An 18,534-nucleotide genomic window follows, 5' to 3' on the forward strand; every position below is an offset into this window, starting at 1 on the left:
AAAAGGCGTTAAACAAGGAACTAATTGATATTAAGGTCCCATTAGGCAGAGGGGAAGAAAAATCAATTATCTAGACGGCTATCGTGGCAGAGTGGCAGGAACAGTAGAATAATGGCAAAGATGGCAGATGGCTATAGAAACTGCAGAACTCCATTAGGGCAAAGCAGGTTAAGGTGAAAATAGGACAGAGGAGGTACTGATTGCCAGGATGAGGTTGGGGCACACTGATTTCAGTTCTTCTTTCGGCTGACGGGGAGGTGGGTTTTGCGAAATGTGTATGGTGCCGGAGATAGTCGAGCACGTCATAGTGGCGCGTGGCCAATTCGTCAATGTAAGAGCAGTGTTATTTAACAGGATAGTGGAAGGCGGTGGTAGGGTCAGTGATATTAAAGACATTTTGGGTGAGGGGGAAGGTTTGAGTAGGAATTACAGGGCTGTGGTGCAATATCTTTTAGAAACGGGTTCGGGCTAAAGGGTCTGACTACTGGATGGGTGGCACGGTGGTGCAGTGGGTAGCACTGTCGCCTCACAGCAAGAAGGTTCTGGGTTTGACATGTTCTCCCCATGTCCGTTTCGTCCGGGTACTCCAGTTTCCTCCCACAGTCCAAAGACATGCAGTTAGGCTAATTGGAGACTCTAAATTGCCCTTAGGTATGAGAGAGTGAATGGTGTGCATGCCCTGTGATAGATTGGTGACCTGCCCTGGGTGTATTCCTGCCTCTCATCCAATTGCATTCTGGGAGAGGCTCCAGCCCCACCCCCCCACCTCAGGATAAGCGGGTACAGATAATGGATGGATGGATTTGACTAATCTGCTCCATAGTCCAGAATATTAAGTGTCAGTAATGCATCTTCTACGCAGGTTGTGAGCTGCCAATAAATACCATTGAAGAAGTTGTTTTTTTGGGAAATGAAACCATCCGTGGTGAGTATGCTCATTGCCTGCTTGAAGAGAGAGGAAGTAGGCTTCAAGGATTAGGCTGTTTTTACATTTATTGAATCCAATAATGCTTTATTCATTCTTAAGTTTTAAAATGTATTGTTAGTGCTCAAATGTTTTGCTCTCATATGGAATCTAGTGCCTTCCACCATCGTTAAATGCGGTTTTGTAGGTTTCGCTTACTTTCCTCTAAAACAGAACTCCCGTCCATTTAATGAAGTTATTTTACCAAAATGAATACAATTATTTTATAAATATGTATAAATAAGTAAAAAGGGGCCTGCTTCAGAAGAACTGAAGCTTAACTTCTTGGTACCAAACATACAATGAAATAATCTGTTGTAGTCATGCTTTGTTTTTAATAAAAAAGGAGGTAATTTAAGACAGCAGTAAATAAATAAAATATTGTGACTGAGAGAACAGGCATCTCCTCCTGCAGTTCTTCCATGGACACAAGACTCCATGGACAGAAAAATAAACAAAATAAAAATGAAAAAAAGTCTTGGGCATTTTGCCTCCCAGAGCAAACTTTTCAGTTGGCCAAAGTAATTTAATATAATATTTATGAGCCATGCAATGATTTCATGATTTATTCATAACTCCATCTGACAAAAGCAGACTGATGTGAATAAGAAACAAGACACTTACTTTCTTCCTTTTTTTAATGAACTCGATTCAGAAATACAGTATGAAAAAAAAAAAAAAAATCACCAGATCAATGAAATCATGGTGGGGAAAAAATGGCCAATAAACACTGCAAGAAAAGGCATTGCCTTGACTCCTATATATATACATATACACATTTTATACAGGCAAGAGTAAAAAGATATTGATATTGTACTGGACAACAATCAGTAAAACTGTACGAACAGAGATGCACAGACGAGACTAATACAAATCACACAGAAACGCAGGCGAGAATATTCTTAATAGATATTATAGATATTACAATACTGTATAATCATCTTAAACTATAATCCACTGCTGAAATACAAAAAAAAAAGAGAGAAAAAGTCATCACTAAACTTCCTGACTTCCGTGTGCTCTCAGCGAAGTTCCTCAAACAATGACCCAGCTGGAATACTTAATATTGCATACAATCATAAACATTTCAGAAAACAGCATTTCTGAACAAACCAAAAAAAAAAAATCAATAAATATGACTTAAAATCTCACAGATGGCCATTCATTATAACTTCTGTACCAGCCATGATGTACACACATTTTTAGTGTTCTGTGCCGTTTCGACTAGTTTTACGCGTAGGGTTTTCTGTGCGATCATTCAGACGCACTTAACTCTGAGGTGCCAGAAGGGTTATTTTCAGTTTAGTTTAACCAACACCACAAACTTCTAAAGGCCTCTGCGGGCCCTACCCTGTTAATACTGCATGTAAACCGAGTGTGTCGTCAACTGTTCGATTGAGGGCAGAGTCAAAAACCCTGGAGTCGATTTTAAGGCATTTCTGGTTCTTTTGAGAATCTGCTGAAGAGAGTCTTGGGTTTTAGGGACTTGGGAAGGGGAGAGCAAATAGATTTAATTGTGACAGGAATTTTTTTTAAAAAAAAGAAAAGATGCCCATCGTTCGATGGCTGCCCTGTTGAAAAATATGCGATTCAGATTATAGGGCAAAAGAGAAATAAGCTTGTGAAATATAAAAAGACAATGCTACAATTCAAAATGGAATGCAAAAGAAAACCAGACAAGCACTACAAAGGCATAAAGGGAAATCCAATCTATGCCCCTCCCCTCGAAAAAGATCCACGTCCCCATTTTTCTCATTCGGACACCCCCTGGACTTTGGCGCTAAAACGATCCTGCCACACACTCTATTCGGAAAAGGCACAAAAGTGCAGGTTCTACGACAAAATGTAACCCAGGGAAAGTGCTTGGTTGGACGTGCTACACATTTGTAAATCTGCCTTGTAATGGACCAAGGAGCTGTGTGCTTGGATAGTCCAACTAATCACTTGCACTGGGATGATTCTTTTTCAAATAACCGGCTTCTTCCTGAAAACGAAAGAACACTTCAATTTCAAAGAATTCATTCCCAGGTCCAGTTCAATATGCATGTAAATCATGAAGTAGACTACACGTTCTCTCTCCCTCTTACTCACTCACGCACGCACACACATGCACTTACACTTATCAGCACAGGCCAAGGAGCCATTTGGGGGTGGGGAAGGGGGGGGGGGCATGTGACAGTCAAACCCCGTTTACATCTTCCATTCAAATCTACTGACGACAAGATTGCCGATTATATAATTCAGACGCCTTCCAAAACTTATGAACAGGGCAACAATAACATAAAACACTTAACTTCAGTAGACAAACAGGGAAAAGAAATAATGACAGCACTGTAGTTGTGTACAAGCAGTATGCATCATAGGGACATGCTGGAAGGTGCACGCAGCACAGATGAGGGTTGTGGGAACAGAAGGGTGACCATTTGGTCCGAGGGCTTCAGGGGATTGGCTCGTGGTCAACATTCCGTCCAATCGGCGCTGCCGTGGCACAGGAAACGGGTGCCCTCTGCTGCGCAGGCACGTGAACCGAAGTCCCAGAGCCGACCCGACGCGCTCTCGTCCAATCACACGTCTTTATTTGGCGCGATGCTTTTAACAGCAGCCAATGGAAACCAAGACCTAAACATACAATCCACGGGAATACAGAAGACACTGTGGTCATATTGCCCCCCCCAAACCAAGAATAAGGTCCCCCTGTGTCTATTTACCCGAGCCACAACTGATAGACTGTTCACAGCAGAGTAGAGCAGTGAATGGGATTTCCCCCCTCCCCCCTCCCCTCCCTGTTCAGGGTTGGTCCTTCAGTTGGTCCCTGGGGCTGCCTATGAGATCACTACCCGAATTGGGTATAAACTGTAGGGTAAAAATATCAGCAAGAGACGCATCAGAAAGCAGAGAAGGGAAAACTGTGTGGAATGGAGGGGGGGGGGGGTGTAGAGGACAGCCCCCCCTCCCCTCCATTCCACACAGTGGTGGAGTTTGCGGGTCGCGGAAGGCGTGTGAACGCTGGTCCGTTTCGAGAGGGCGGGGCAGTCATCTCCGCTACCCGGAGAAAAGCAGCAGCTTGAAGGAGCACGGAAACAACCAGGTTTGACTGAGACAGTCTTACGCAGCATGTTCAAGGCACATGAATGGGTGTGTGTGTGTGTGTGTGTGTGAGTGTGAAAGGCGGTCTGTTGTGTACTGAAAAGCGTTGCTCTGCCCTCAAGGCAGATCGGATTTCATTGGTCCTCCTGCTTCGTCATCCGTCATCTCTGATTGGTCCACCGGATGGCTGACAAGCCGATGAGCTCGGCTGGCAGTGGGTATGCCGATACGATGAAGAGGGCCGAAAGGAACGAGCGTGACCCGGGCTGACCGTCGCGCAGAAGCACCCCGCGGCTAACGGTCACACTCTAACCGGCTCGGCGAACGGCGTCTGCGACGGCCGCGCGGTGTGTGCGTCCACACAAGAACCACAGAGAACCACTTCCTGGGTGCCAGAAAAAAGAAAGAAAGGGGGGAAAAAAAACAAACAGCAAGGCCTGCTTTTTCTTTGTGGCCAGAGATGAAATCTGGCGAGACGACAACCCTACCAATGTGAGAAAGAGGCAGGCGCACTGCAAAAACCAAAAAAATAAGTATCTTAAGTCTTTTTTAGACTTGAAATCTCATTTCTGTTACTTTTTTTGCAAAATCCGACAAAAACAATTTACCTATGAGGTGACAGTTTGTTGTTCATTTCAAGATTTGCCGGTGGGGGGGTAAGATGGTTTCCCATCAAGCAAAAAAGTAACTAAAAAAATAAGCTAATACTCTCTACTTGAGAGAAAAAATAAGATTTTAAGTCTCATTATAAGCTTGAAACACTTTTGTTTTGCAGTATGAACATGAACAAAACAAAAAATTGGAGATCGGTGGCTATTTCGGGGAGAGGAACAGGAAGTGCTCTCGGTCGCACGAGGCCAACGCCTCACAGGACGCTTCCGAAACGAAAACGCGTGCAGTCATTTCCAGGATGTGGTCTCGCTCGAGGTGTTTTTGACGGCGGTCGCTATTTTAATAATTAGCAGGGGGGGGGGGCTGGCTTCCCTCGAAGGACGCGCCCGTTTTGTAACCGAACGGCGTGTGATCTTCACCCAAACTGAGGAAACCGGAAAGGGGGAACTTGGAACCGTATGTCAAGGGCAGCGCTAATGTAGCCTGTGGACGGTGCGGATGCGTTTCCACAGCAAGGTCAGCCAGGTCAAGCCGAAAAACACAGAGAAAGTTAAAGCCCCTTAAAGCCTGCTGCTAAAAGACTCAGGCCCAACACAGTGTCTTGCCCGACGACAGCGTGGCCGTGGAAACGCCACCGTTGTCCCCATCGATCAGAATCTCCACCCATACTCCCCTGACTCCACCCAAAGGCGGGTGGTGCAAAAAAATCAGTTCGCAGACAATGGGTCAGTGGCTGCTGTGCTTTTGGAAGGGGGGGGGGGGGCAGGAGGGAATCATCATCAAAAGAGAAGACGGGAAAAGGGAAGGCGAAAAGTTCCAAATGGTAGGGGGGTGCTTCTTCATCTGTCCTCCTCCTATCCCATTTCAGCAACTTTTCCGAAATCCATCCTTCAGGTTTCTTTGAAATGAAACATTTAAAAAGTTGAAATGGTAGCCTTCTTCAATGAATGTAATCACAACAAGTCCAAAAAGACTTGCAGGGAAAAGTGGGGGAAAAAAACAAACAAAAGCAAAAAAAAATAATAAAAAAATACAGAGACCATGTTCCACTGAGCCCAGGCATCGCCCCGTCTCTCTGAATCGAAGAACAAAGGGGTGAGTGGGAATTGTAGTCCTAATCCTGGGTCACCCCTGCAATGCCTCCTGTTATGGCACAGAATCACAAACCCCCCCACTTAAGACTCTAACTCATCACAGCACAGCAGTAGGAGTCCACTACAATGCCCCTAACGGAATACTACAGTGCTACACTGACCTAGCTCTCTATACGTACTGTAGAAACAAAATTACACTGTATTACTGTGATACAGTGAAACTCCAGGACAGTGCTGGCAAGTTCAACACAATGAAAAGCAATAGCTGAAGTCCAAACAAACAATAAAAATCACAGCGAAGGGAGAAACCGTGTTGAGTGTTTGAAAAATTTGATTATTGTAGGAAAAGGCTCCTCGTCTGTCAGTTCACACACAACTAAGGCAACTTTCTTGAGATTACAATCATTATCCTCGCTCCCCGGCGGCAGAAATGCGGCTCTCCTCGCGCGGGGTCTGAAGACGATCTGTGCGGCCCGGGCCCGGGGCCCGACGTCCCTGCTGAGACGTCAGACTCTTCAGACCCGCGAAACGCGTTCGCGTGCCCGAGCCTGCACCCGCACCTCGGCGTCGCCCGGCAGCCAGGGCACCCCCCCCCCACCCCGCCCCAAGACAAAACGCCCTGTGTTGAGCCCCTGCCGCCCCCCCCGGGGCTGGGTGTGGGGTTCAGACAGATGAAGGTGGCTGGTAGAGCTGCACTCATGGTGCAGCTGTGGTCAGTGTCACAAGCAGCAGACTTGGTGTCGGGCAGGATTTTCCCTGCAGACTTGTCCACCTCTCTCACTCTCTCTCTCTCTCTCTCTCTCTCTCTGCCCCTCCCGCTCCCGCTCCCGCTCTCTCTCTCTCTCTCCATCTCCCTCCCTCTCACATTCTCACTCTCCTCACAGGTCCATTGCTTTCTTTCCTTCTTTTCACCTCCTGGCACTCATTCTTGCAAAAAAAGTTCCCTCAGGAAAACGAGGGATTGTTCTTCTCCTCCTCCCCCCCTTCTTTTTTTCTTTCCTTTTTAGAGTGTCTCTCTCCGCACGTTCCGGTCCTTTCTCTCGCTCTCTCTCTCTCTCTCACTCGCGCCTTCCACAGGATCACTTTCGTTCTCTCTTCTTTCCCTGCGGGGGAAAAGGGGCGGGGGTTGGTGAGAGCAGTTTTGCACAACGCAAATGAACAAAGCCAACATCCCCCACCCACGTTAACCACACCTCCCACACAAGCGCACCCTCCCACACACACACACACATGCACGCACCTACACACAAACCCCCACCCCCACAAGACCACACACACACCCACAGGTGCGCGTGCACACAACCGCACACAGGCTCCGATTCCAAACAAACTATGTCACCATGTCATCCACTATAAACCTCTCTCAGTTTCAGTAAAGTAACTTGGGGTTGGGGTTGGGTATGGGGTTCGGGGTGGGGGTTGGGTATGGGGTTCGGGGTGGGGGTTGGGTATGGGGTTCGGGGTGGGGTTGGGTATGGGGTTCGGGGTGGGGTGGGGGGGTAATTGTGATATGAACCGCAAGAGCAGCCCCAGTCCAGAAGTGCCAGGTCATCCTTCTAGACCTTTCCATCTCCTTCCCGTTCCACAACACAGCCATCACTAACTCAAGGCTGCAGGCGGCACACGGCATACGGATTTAGCGAGCAGCTTAGCCAGAGTCCCTGAAGCACCAGTCTCAGCCACAGCAGAGGCCAGCCAATCGGTGGTAATAAGGACAGCGTGAGAGCACGGTTTACTCTGGGGGGGGCTGCACTCACAGATCAGAGGTTGGTCTCGATGTCCTGGAGCGAAATGACGTCCTCCCTGCTGTCCTGCTCCTCCGCGGCGGCCGTGGCAGCGCTGGGAGAAAAGCCAGGGGTCAGGGGGTCAGGGGTCAGAGGTCGTCGCTAGGCCGACAGACAGCCCGTAACAGTCCGGTACGGAACGAGACAATAAGGCATTCCCAAAATGGCTTCCTCAACAGAAAAACGCTTCTTTTAAAGGGCCGGGAAACCAGATTCGATACGGTGGTTTATGTTCCCCAGAAAAGACAGCTGATAGTCTTCTTAAAATTTAGATTATAATCATTAAATGATAATAAACGCTATTAGATTATCGTGACCTGTTTGTGACCAGCAGATCAGGTCAGGGTAGGCGTGTATCCTAGACTCATTAATATTCATATCCGTAAGACGAGTCACATGTAAACCACTCCCCCTCGCTAGGCTGGGGCAGGCTGTCCCGCGCAGTAACATCAGACTACCCAACCACACGAAAGAGAGCAACGAGGAGAAACGCGCGCCCGCACGTGCGTGCTGGGACGCAGTTCGCTAATTGGACATTCGGACACTGAGATTAGAGATGCCAAATAAAAAATAGAAAAATAAAAAAAGTCATAACATAAATACTTTTTTTTTTTTTTTAATTAAGTAATTTTTACATAACTGAGAAATTTCACACGCAAATGAACAGGCCTGCGTGTGCGTCTCCTCACCTGTCGGGGGCGCTGTGGTCTTGGCTCGCTGCTTTGTGCACCTCCACTCCGACTGACCTGTACAGACACAGAGAGGAGTAGATTCACTGGGGAAATTAAGGGGATTGCGTGTCCCTAACCTCGCCCGGACTGAAACTACATTGTGAGAGCAGGGGTCCCCCCCCAACCCTTGGGCTGGGGACCGCGAGGTCCAGCAGGCCTTTTGTTTCTGCCAAAAAATCAGCAGCCCATTCGAACATTAGAAACCAGGTGAGGCAAGTTAGCTCTGCACGGAAACGATTTAAACTGATGGCTTAATCATGAAATGGCATAGCGGCCTCCTGACAGCAAACAGGAAGTGAGGCGGGCCGACGGACGGATGGACGAACAGAGGAGGACAGAGCGACGGAAACCCACCTGACGAGAAGAGAGGCGGAGCCAAGCCCCCCGCTTCCCAGGGAGCAGTTGGAGAGGGTGGTCTCGACGGAGTCACAGACAGCCTCGTCCACGGGAGGGGTCCTCGGGAGGAGGTCGGGGCGGCCCGACTGCATGCCTGAACAAAACGAACAAAAGAAAGAACACACAAACACACACAAGGAGTTAATCACCCAAACTGTGGCCCCCGTTGATTCCACACAACGCCAGTCATGATATCATCAGAGTGCGCCCTCGAACAACCAACCAGCCTCATGTCCTGCACCACCCACTCCATCTTTCTAAACACCTACATTTTTCTGTGCCACCTAAAACACTGCCCAAAATATTTTCAAAGATGGAATTAAAATGCTTTCAAAAGTCAAAATGGGTGCACGTACACATTATAGCAGTGGACTGATGGGATTACCTTTGGAAAGCGGAAAGCAATAATTTAGTAAGGACAGTAACGCCGTCTTGTGATACACCTCCACCTTGTGATCAGCCACAGTTAAGGAAGCACTGCTTTGCTACTGCATGACCCCGACCCCGCCCGGACCCCCCTGCCCCAGCTCACCGCTCTCGGCCTCAGCCTCCGATTGGCTGAGCTGGGACTGATAGCCCGGTCGCGCGTCCGTCCCCGAGCCGCCGGCCGCACTGGATTGTGGGACGGTGGACCCCATGGCGGTGTTGGCCCTCCTCAGCCCGCCCTGGCCCCCCGTCCGGCTCTTCTTCGAAGGGGAGGGCTTCACTGTTGGGACGCAGAGAAGAGGGAGTATGGTGAAGCGGGGATTTGGGGCGGGGTCGGGGTCGGGCCTTTTTTAGGCGAGATAACGGGCGGAAGGAAGGACTCACGCGGAATCTTCTTGAAGGCGGTGTTGCACATGAACTTCTGAAACCTCTCGGCGTAGAAGCCAGGTCTGTGCACAGACACCGTGTCCTGAGACGGAGACAACACAACAGCCCAGTTTAAAACAGCGGCCCAGACCGCACTGAGCATGCTCAGATCCACTCGGTCCTGAGGCAGAGAGAACAGCGGCCCAGACCGCACTGAGCATGCTCAGATACAATCAGTCCTGCTCAGATACACAGAGCAGCCAAAGGAACATGCTAATAGAGACCTTCCAGGTTCACTCCTGGACCAAGGTGAAGAATGAAGAGCTACTGACTTGGAATTATTTGTTTAAACGGTGCAATCTGTAGAAAAGCCAGCTTTTACAATGCAAACACAGGGTTTGTGTAAAGACGTCAGCGTGCATAAAATGAATTAACTTTATGTAAAATGAACTCATCACACAGCTTCCTGTGGAAAAAAGAACCACAGGCTGGACGCAGGAGAGCTCAGTGAAAATAAGTCTTGAGTGCTGAACGTTTTGAAATTCCATCTCCGGAGGAGGCAGCCCCTGCTCGTATGAATTCACATTTTAATATCACATCGTGCTTCACATTGGCCCCATTTTGCCAGCGGGGTGGGGGGGGGTGGGGGGCGGGGGTGCACCTGTACTATTTTAGCCAAGATCTCATCAACACAAAAAGGCAAAATCAATAATGCCGTTAACAGGAGTGCATAGACACGAGCTGCAATTTAAAAACGAACCACCAAACAAAAAATCCGACCAACAGGAGCAGAAGTTAAGCGGACACATGCGAGGATTTTAAAGACGCAGGAGTCTCACCCCATCATGGACCAGGGCCTTCCAGGAGTGCTCCAGTTTCTTCATGAACCTGGGGGAGAGGGAACGCCCCGGTCAGAACAGGGGAGGGGGCCAAAACTGGGGGTGTGACAGGAGGTGGCTGATACTAAGCTGGGCATTACAGTGCATTACTTTATAGTGAGTGTCAAAAAAAATAAAAAATAAATATATATATATACACACTGTGCTCTATATATCAAAACATATATTAATATGAAATTAATTAACACGTAACCCATATCTGACTGTATATAGGTAAATTAATTTCATAACTGTTACTGTGCAATAAGTTGCTGCCAATGTGTTTGGATATACAGTATAACGTACAGTGTATACAAATTAACTGACACACTCAATAAATAAAGTAAAACATGTATTGAGTGAATTAACGTCCTGTGGCCAAAAGAAAAATATGGTGAGGGTAGGGTGCGTGTTTTCAAGAGACGTAATTATAGTGGTCCTACAAGTATCGAAATTTGACAGTATATTCTCCATAGCATCAGAATAATGAACATGAACGCGCAAACGCACGCACGCACGCATGTGCATACACACACACGCGCGCACACACACACACACGCACACGCGCGCACACACACACACGCACACGTGCACGCACACACACACACACACGGTAGGGTGTGGGCGTTCCTAAACGAAAGCGACAGGCCGCTGGGGTGAAAATGCTCAAAAAAAGCAGGCAGACAGAAGCACAGACGGGACGCTGGGTCAGCCGTCGGGGACGGCCCGCACCTGTACGACTGCAGGATGTCGATGACGCCGATGTACACCAGCAGCCTCTCCCCTTTAGCGTTGCGTGCCGGGATCCCCCCTGACCTGCGCAAAAACACCATCATCGTCATCGTCATCATCATCATCATCGTCATCACTGCCGGTGTCATAAACATGTTATTACACTTTATTTTATTAAGTACTCTCCATACATTATGTACCAATCAACAGAGCAATTAAAAATAACGCAGAGAGGAAAATTAATAATGAAAATAATAAAATCAGTGTATGAAAATGTAATATGAAAGTGAATATAGTTTATAATACACAAAAAGAATGCAATACAAACATAGGTATGGGATGGGGTAGTATAGCAGTGGTGGTATAACAGTGGCGGTATGAGGTGGTATAACAGTGGCAGTATGGGGTGGTATAATGAGGTGGTATAACAGTGGCAGTATGGGGTGGTATAACAGTAGCAGTATGGGGTGGTATAAGAGTGGCGGTATGGGGTGGTATAACAGTAGCAGTATGGGGTGGTATAACAGTGGCAGTATGGGGTGGTATAACAGTGGCAGTATGGGGTGGTATAACAGTAGCAGTATGGGGTGGTGTAACAGTAGCAGTATGGGGTGGTGTAACAGTAGCAGTATGGGGTGGTGTAACAGTGGCGGTATGGGGTGGTATAACAGTGGCAGTATGGGGTGGTATAAAAGCGGCGGTATGGGGTGGTATAACAGTGGTAATATGGGGTGGTATAATAGTGGTGGTATGAAGTGGTATAACAGTGGCAGTATGGGGTGGTATAAAAGCGGCGGTATGGGGTGGTATAACAGTGGTAATATGGGGTGGTATAATAGTGGTGGTATGAAGTGGTATAACAGTGGCAGTATGGGGTGGTATAAGAGTGGCGGTATGGGGTGGTATAAGAGTGGCGGTATGGGGTAGTAAAACAGTGGTAATATGGGGTGGTATAATGAGGTGGTATAATGGTGGCGGTATGAGGTGGTATAATGAGGTGGTATGGGGTGGTATAACAGTGGCAGTATGGGGTGGTATAATAGTGGCGGTATGGGGTGGTATAACAGTGGTGGTATGGGGTAGTAAAACAGTGGTAATATGGGGTGGTATAATGAGGTGGTATAATAGTGGCGGTATGGGGTGGTATAACAGTGGCAGTATGGGGTGGTATAATAGTGGCGGTATGAGGTGGTATAATGAGGTGGTATAATAGAGGCGGTATGAGGTGGTATAGCAGACACTCACTGATCTGCAGAGTCTAGCGGGCCCTTCCCGCTGGCCTCCCCCTGGATGGACTCCATGGCGGTGCTGAACAGGGCCTTCTGGCCCCGCCGTATGCGCTGGTCACTCTCCCCCGCCTGGTCCACATTGTGGATCCCCACCAGCATGCTGTAGTCCATGATCTTAAAGCTCTGCAGCAGCTACAGGGACAGTCACAGTGCACACACATTAACACAAGATTCAAAAATGACTTGACTGCTTGGTAGAAGGCGTGAGTGTTGTTGGAGTCTGCAAAGGCTTGGATCTCGTGGGCCTTTTTTGAGCCACCATTCGTTCTCCGTGTTTCGGAGCTGCTTCTGAGTCTCCGCACGAATGGCTTCCCACCGTGAGAGGAGGACGGAGGACTGGGGGTTCGAGATGTGGGAAGTGTAAGCCTTACGCTTTTCTTCCAGGAGATGTTGAATTTCAGCAGAGTTGCTGTCAAACCAGTCCTGATGATGTTTTTTGGTGAAGCCTAGTGATCCAGATGCTGCTGTGTGTATGGCTGAGCTAAAGTTAGCCCAATCACGCTCAATACACACACACACACACACACACACACACACACACACACACACACACACACACACACACACACACACACACACACACACACACACACACACACACACACACACACACACACACACACACACACACACACACACACACACACACACACACACAGACACAGACACACTCTCACCAGGCAGTCCCTCTGGATGGTCACACACACACTCACACACACACACACACACAGACACACACACACAGACACAGACACAGACACAGACACAGACACAGACACAGACACAGACACAGACACAGACACAGACACACACACACACACACACACACACACACTCCCTCTCACCAGGCAGTCCCTCTGGATGGTCTTGCTCAGGGCGTTGTAGTTCTCAGGCTCCATCAGCAGGCCGTCGGGCAGGTCCTGGATGAAGTCCAGGTCCTTGTAGGTGGGCGAGGTCTTCTCGCGCTCCTTGGCCGAGGCGCGGCGCTTGTAGGTGGAGCCCTTCAGGTCGAACTTCAGGTGCATGTGCACCGAGCGCGGCAGCAGGTTGTTCATCACCAGGATGCGGATGTTCTTCCCGCCCGCCTGCACGCAGTACAGCCCGTAGAACTTGGGCAGCAGCGTCCGCTTGTTCTGGTTCAGGTTCTGCGGGGGGGGAGGGGTAGAGGGAGGGGGGGAGGGAGAGGGTGGAGGGAGAGGGAGAAGGGGAGCGAGAGGGGGAGGGATAGAGAGAGGGAAGGAGGAGAGGGGGGAAGGGAGGGCGGCGGGAGAGGGGGAAGGAGGGTAGAGGGAGAGGGGGTCAGAAACTGCATGTTTAACAATGCACAGCTTTCCCATTTTCCATTTTAAGCTACTGGGGGTGGAGTCAGTGTCAACAAAGATGGGTTGAAGTCACGGATGAGTTCCACCAGAAGAGGTGGAAAGTCCAGGGGTCAGAAAGTAAAAGTCCTGCCATGTGCTTCTTCCACCCACAAGCTCAGCTCAGCTGATTTCACTAATTAGCTCCACCTCCTGGCTGAAGAACTGCGCTAATTAGCAAATCCAGGCGACTGGAACAAAACACTGAGGAGGACTTTTACTTTCTGAACCTGGATCTTCCACCACTGGCTTCCACTTTTAACATTTCAAATAGCTTTTACTCCAAACAACTTATTTTTACCATGGGAAAGAACTGCATCTTTTAATACCTCCATTCCCAAAATACTGCATAAATGTTGCACTTCTTCATTTGATCATATGTTACTAATTGTATAAAAACAGTAAACAGTGCACTCTGTATAGCTGGAGAGGTCATGGGAAAGCTTATTTTCTCTTTTAAAAAAAGCTCCTGACTCCCAGCTGAACGCTAAGACGTTCAGGCCACAGCGTTCCCTGTCCTTATCAGCGTTAAAGCGAGCTCGATCCAATCGGAAAGCACTCCGGTGTGACTGAACCGCGTGTGCCCGCAGCCCCGGCCCGAGCGCGTCGCATTGAGTCCGGGAGGAGAAGCTCCCCGGGAGCCTCACCATGAAGTAGCCCGGGAGCAGCTTCTGCAGAAACTCCGCCTCCTTGTGCTGCACGGTCTTGATGATGAACTCGTCGTCGCTGGAGACGTAGAAGACGGAGCCGCTGGCGCCCGAGTTGGAGAGCTCGATCAGCGACTCGTTGCAGAGCGAGTACTGCGGCAGACAGAGCGGGCGTTAGCGTTAGCGCCCGCGCTCGGGGGGGCGGGGCGGGGGGGGGGGCGGGGTCAGAGGAGGAAGTAAAGAGAGAGAGAGAGGTTACCAGGTAGTCGTCGGGCCGGATTCCGAAGAGCTCGCGGAAGTAGCGGAAGGCGATGGGGGCGTAGGTCTTAAACCTGAAGTCGCTGTAGCGGTGGGCTGGGGTCAGATTACTGCCCTCGCTGAGAGAGAGAGAGAGAGAGGGGGGGGGGGGGGGGGGGAGGGAGGGAGAGGGAGGGAGGGAGAGAGGGAGAGAGAGAGAGAGAGAGAGAGAGAGAGAGAGAGAGAGAGGAAGAAAGTGGAAGGGAGAGGTAGAAAGAGACCAAGAGAGAGAGTGTCATAATGTCATAATTCATGACACTGCATTATAGTTTATATGCATTATCATGTGTTTATATGCACTGAAATATGTCATGCCAATAAAGTATTTTGAATCGAATCGAGTGGGGTGGGACAGGGACCGACAAAACGAGAAAGAAAGAGATGAACAAGAGCAAAAGAGATGAGTTCATTGACAAGTTGGGTGCCACACAAACAAAGGCCACCACCACCACCACTCCCCCCCTACCCCCGCCCAAAAAAAAAAGAAAAAAACCACACACAGAGCAGCACTGAGCAGTCATTTCCAGTCCAGCCGTCCTGTTCTCTCCCAGCACAGGAAGTACCAAAGCGCTGCATGTGCCGCAGGGTAGCCTGAGGTCAAAGCCACACGCACGCACCCACACACACACGCACCCACACACACACACACCATGCACGCACACACGCATGCACACACACACACGCCACAGTACATATTCACATGCCATGCCCATATACACAGACACACACACACTCCACGCACGCAGGCACACACACGGCACAGCGCCACCTACCTGGGGAAGAAGATGCTCTCCACCACCACAAAGTCCTGCATGAGCACGTCCCGCTCGGCCTTCTGGCTCAAGCTGCCCACGGTGTGGGTGATGCCCAGCTGGATGGCACCTTTCAGGGCAGAGGAAGTGGTCTGGGGAGGGGAGGGTGGGGGGGGGGGGGGGTGTGAAACGCATTTTTAAATAAAGTGTGGATAGGGGAGGAGGGGACACAGCATAACACGGCCTCAGTTTGTGAGTAACAGAGTTCACCTCCCCAGTGCTGGGCACACAGCGATAGGGAAGGGAAGATTCGAAGATTCCTGAGTATTCAAAAAAATAAAATGAAAAGAGCGTTGTTGAATTAAAAAAAATAAGTCCGTCAGAGGCCGTACAGTACTTACAGTACAAACCACCTGACTCTCTAGGATGACCTCATGCGTATCCTTCAGAACACGAACGATGCCCATTTACACACACGCACACGCACACGCACACGCACACGCACACGCACACGCACACGCACACGCACACGCACACGCACACGCACACGCACACGCACACGCACACGCACACGCACACACACACACACACACACACACACACACACACACACACACACACACACACGCTGGTTCCAGGAATCTGAGCGAAAGGCGGTTTTGCTGTGCTTGTCAGAGTGCTTGTCTCCATTAAAAAAGCCCTGTGACGCCAGCAGCGGAGGGGTCCCAGTGCACGAGCTGAGAGGCGTGGCCTCAAATCCTCCAGAGCCGCCGAGCGGCCAAAGACAGCACCGGAGCGACGGCCGTTCTGCTCTCGGCCACGCCTCTTCATGAATATTCATAAGCCGTAACAGGACTGGAAATTACTGCCGCCAGGCAGAACCTCCCCGTACTCGGAAGACAGAAGGAACGGCAGGCCGATCCACTTCAGAATTTTGCTCCAGCATTTGCTCTTAATTATTTAACGAGCTCAATCGTATCTTAAGCTGACATTCGCATAAGCACCAGCTACAGCCGCAGAGTGCAAGTGCGTCCTAAAGATTTTACTGTGCTCAAGCACAGGACCGAACCAGAGTAGTTCGTAGAGCTGTCAGAAAACTAAAACTAAGGTAAATGGGCAGGGTTTATTATAGTTTTTAAATTTTCATTCTTTTTTCTATTTTTATTTATATTTATTTTCAATTGATTTCCATTTCAGTTTATTTTAAGTTAGTTTAAAGAGTTGGTTGGCTAGTTTTAGTTTAGTTTTCATTTTTTTGGAAACGCTTAGTTTCTGCTTTTTTTTTTTGCGTACACCATTTTGTTAGTGGCAAAGATCAGAACAGTTTACATGTTTACATCAGGTACTGCGTCAAATGAACAATAAATCTTTTCAACGTTATTTTTTAATTAATTTAGCAAACCATCGCAAAACAAGCTTGAAGCCTTGAACGATTTAATGGAAAACCAAACCGCAAATATACAGCAACTCTGAACCCGTTGAGTAATCCCAAACAGGACGTGCGTTTTCTCCCCAGTATTGTTGGCGTATCGCAAAGCAAACCCGGCAGCGGAGTCCAGAGTAAGGCGACTCACAGTGGCATTTCCTCATTCGCCAACGCGTGAGAACGAGGTGCCCACAGTCAGAGCAGAGCAGATCACCACCGTGGCACCAGCTTGTGAAACAGTGTTCAACAGAAAACAGAAAATTATTCGCCGAAAAAAATTCTCACTCTCTTACCCGGCACGTAAATTATCAAAAAGACCACAGCTAAAAACTAAAAACACTTCAGGCGTATTTGAATTTTATTTCAGTTAGCTTTACAAGTGGGTTTGGTCATGTCCGTTTAGTTTTCTTTTTTTTTTCTTCTTTTTTTTTTTTTTAAACTCTCCATTCTATTTTTATTTCAGTTTACATTAAGGTTTTTTTCCATGTATAGTTCTTGTCTTGGTTTGGATTTTAGTTAGCAATAATAACCTGGGCAATTGGCTGGAACGAAAACCAGCACCCAGACCAGGCCGGCAGGACCGGAGTTGAGCAAGCCCAGTCTAGAGAATGATGTGGCCAGTCTCGCATGACCTTTGAACTCTGACCTTCTTGTAGGTGGTCTCGCCCGTAGGGTCGACCCCTCGGTGTCCGATGGTCCTCTTCATGGTCTGGGAGGTCCCCGACGAGCCAGCCGTCTGGTAGTCAGAGAAACCGCGGGGAGAGACGGAGGTAGAGAAGGAGAGAAGAGAGAGAGAATGAGCAACAAAAAAAAAAAAAAAAAAAAAAAGGGAGAGTCCGACTTCAGCAATTTGTCCACTACTGAAAAACACGTTATGGGGAAGTTTCTACCGCCGGTTTTGCTTCCTCAAATATTTGGCAAGCGCTCAACAGGGAACAATAGGTCGTTCTTTTTTCTTTTTTCAAGGCAAATAAACGGATATCACAAGAGAGGATCGGTATCCGCAGCGCAGGGGGCCGTACACAGCGCACCTGCGCTCGTTTACGGAAGGTGACTTGGCCGCGCTTTCCTAGTCAACACGAGGCTTACCCACGAGCCTGGACTACGGTACCCACCTGTCCTTTCACTCCCAAACAAAAACTGCGCTGCAGACGAGCACAGGATGTGGGCGACACAGACACTGATGTCTCTCCCTCTCGGGGAGGGGAGGGGGGGGTGGGGTTTACAGTGAGGGCCACTGAGTCAGGCCACAGCAGCATACTGCAACCACACTGGCGGTGCGTGAGGCGGGTTCCCGCCCATCGCTGTAAAGCGATTCGAGCGAAAAAAAAGTGCTGCACAAACGCACTGATTCATTCATGCATACATCCACTGCTTTCAGAGCTGCACATTAAAAGGGGGGTAAGCCTGCCTAGGCTAACGGCTAGTTTAGATACAGGCCCGGGGGCAAGTGGCCGTGGGTTATAAATGGGGCAGGGGTGTCCCAGCCGAGGCCGCCGTGCAATCAGTCTTACCTCGAGGGCAGCCGGCTTCCAGATCCCACCGGACCCTACAGAGAGCGACAGAATTAAAAAGAGGAAAAGAAAGGGAAATGGGGGGGGGGGGGGGAGGAGGGGGGGATTTACACACAGTACATCAGAAGACCCGCCACAGCTGCTTGGGGAAGATAATGCGACAAAAAAAATGCTAACGCAA

General features: G+C 49.1%; 1 protein-coding gene across 1 annotated transcript; it reads right to left on the reverse strand.

The window, feature by feature from the left end:
- Positions 1-1,279: 1,279 nt before the first annotated feature.
- pip5k1aa (phosphatidylinositol-4-phosphate 5-kinase, type I, alpha, a) lies at positions 1,280-18,141 on the reverse strand. Its single transcript, XM_035430630.1, has 15 exons — positions 18,112-18,141; positions 17,486-17,725; positions 15,435-15,565; positions 14,624-14,741; positions 14,365-14,517; positions 13,205-13,504; positions 12,316-12,491; positions 11,071-11,154; positions 10,300-10,348; positions 9,479-9,563; positions 9,201-9,374; positions 8,627-8,762; positions 8,231-8,287; positions 7,515-7,596; positions 1,280-6,860 (listed from the first exon to the last, which is right to left on the reverse strand). Exons 1-14 carry the CDS (start codon positions 18,139-18,141, stop codon positions 7,518-7,520), a joined length of 1,812 nt encoding a protein of 603 aa, XP_035286521.1. The 3' UTR covers positions 1,280-6,860; positions 7,515-7,517.
- Between the last annotated feature and the right edge of the window lie 393 nt (positions 18,142-18,534).

The sequence above is a fragment of the Anguilla anguilla genome, chromosome 8 (genome assembly GCF_013347855.1).
Source record: "Anguilla anguilla isolate fAngAng1 chromosome 8, fAngAng1.pri, whole genome shotgun sequence".
NCBI classification, from domain to species: domain Eukaryota; kingdom Metazoa; phylum Chordata; class Actinopteri; order Anguilliformes; family Anguillidae; genus Anguilla; species Anguilla anguilla.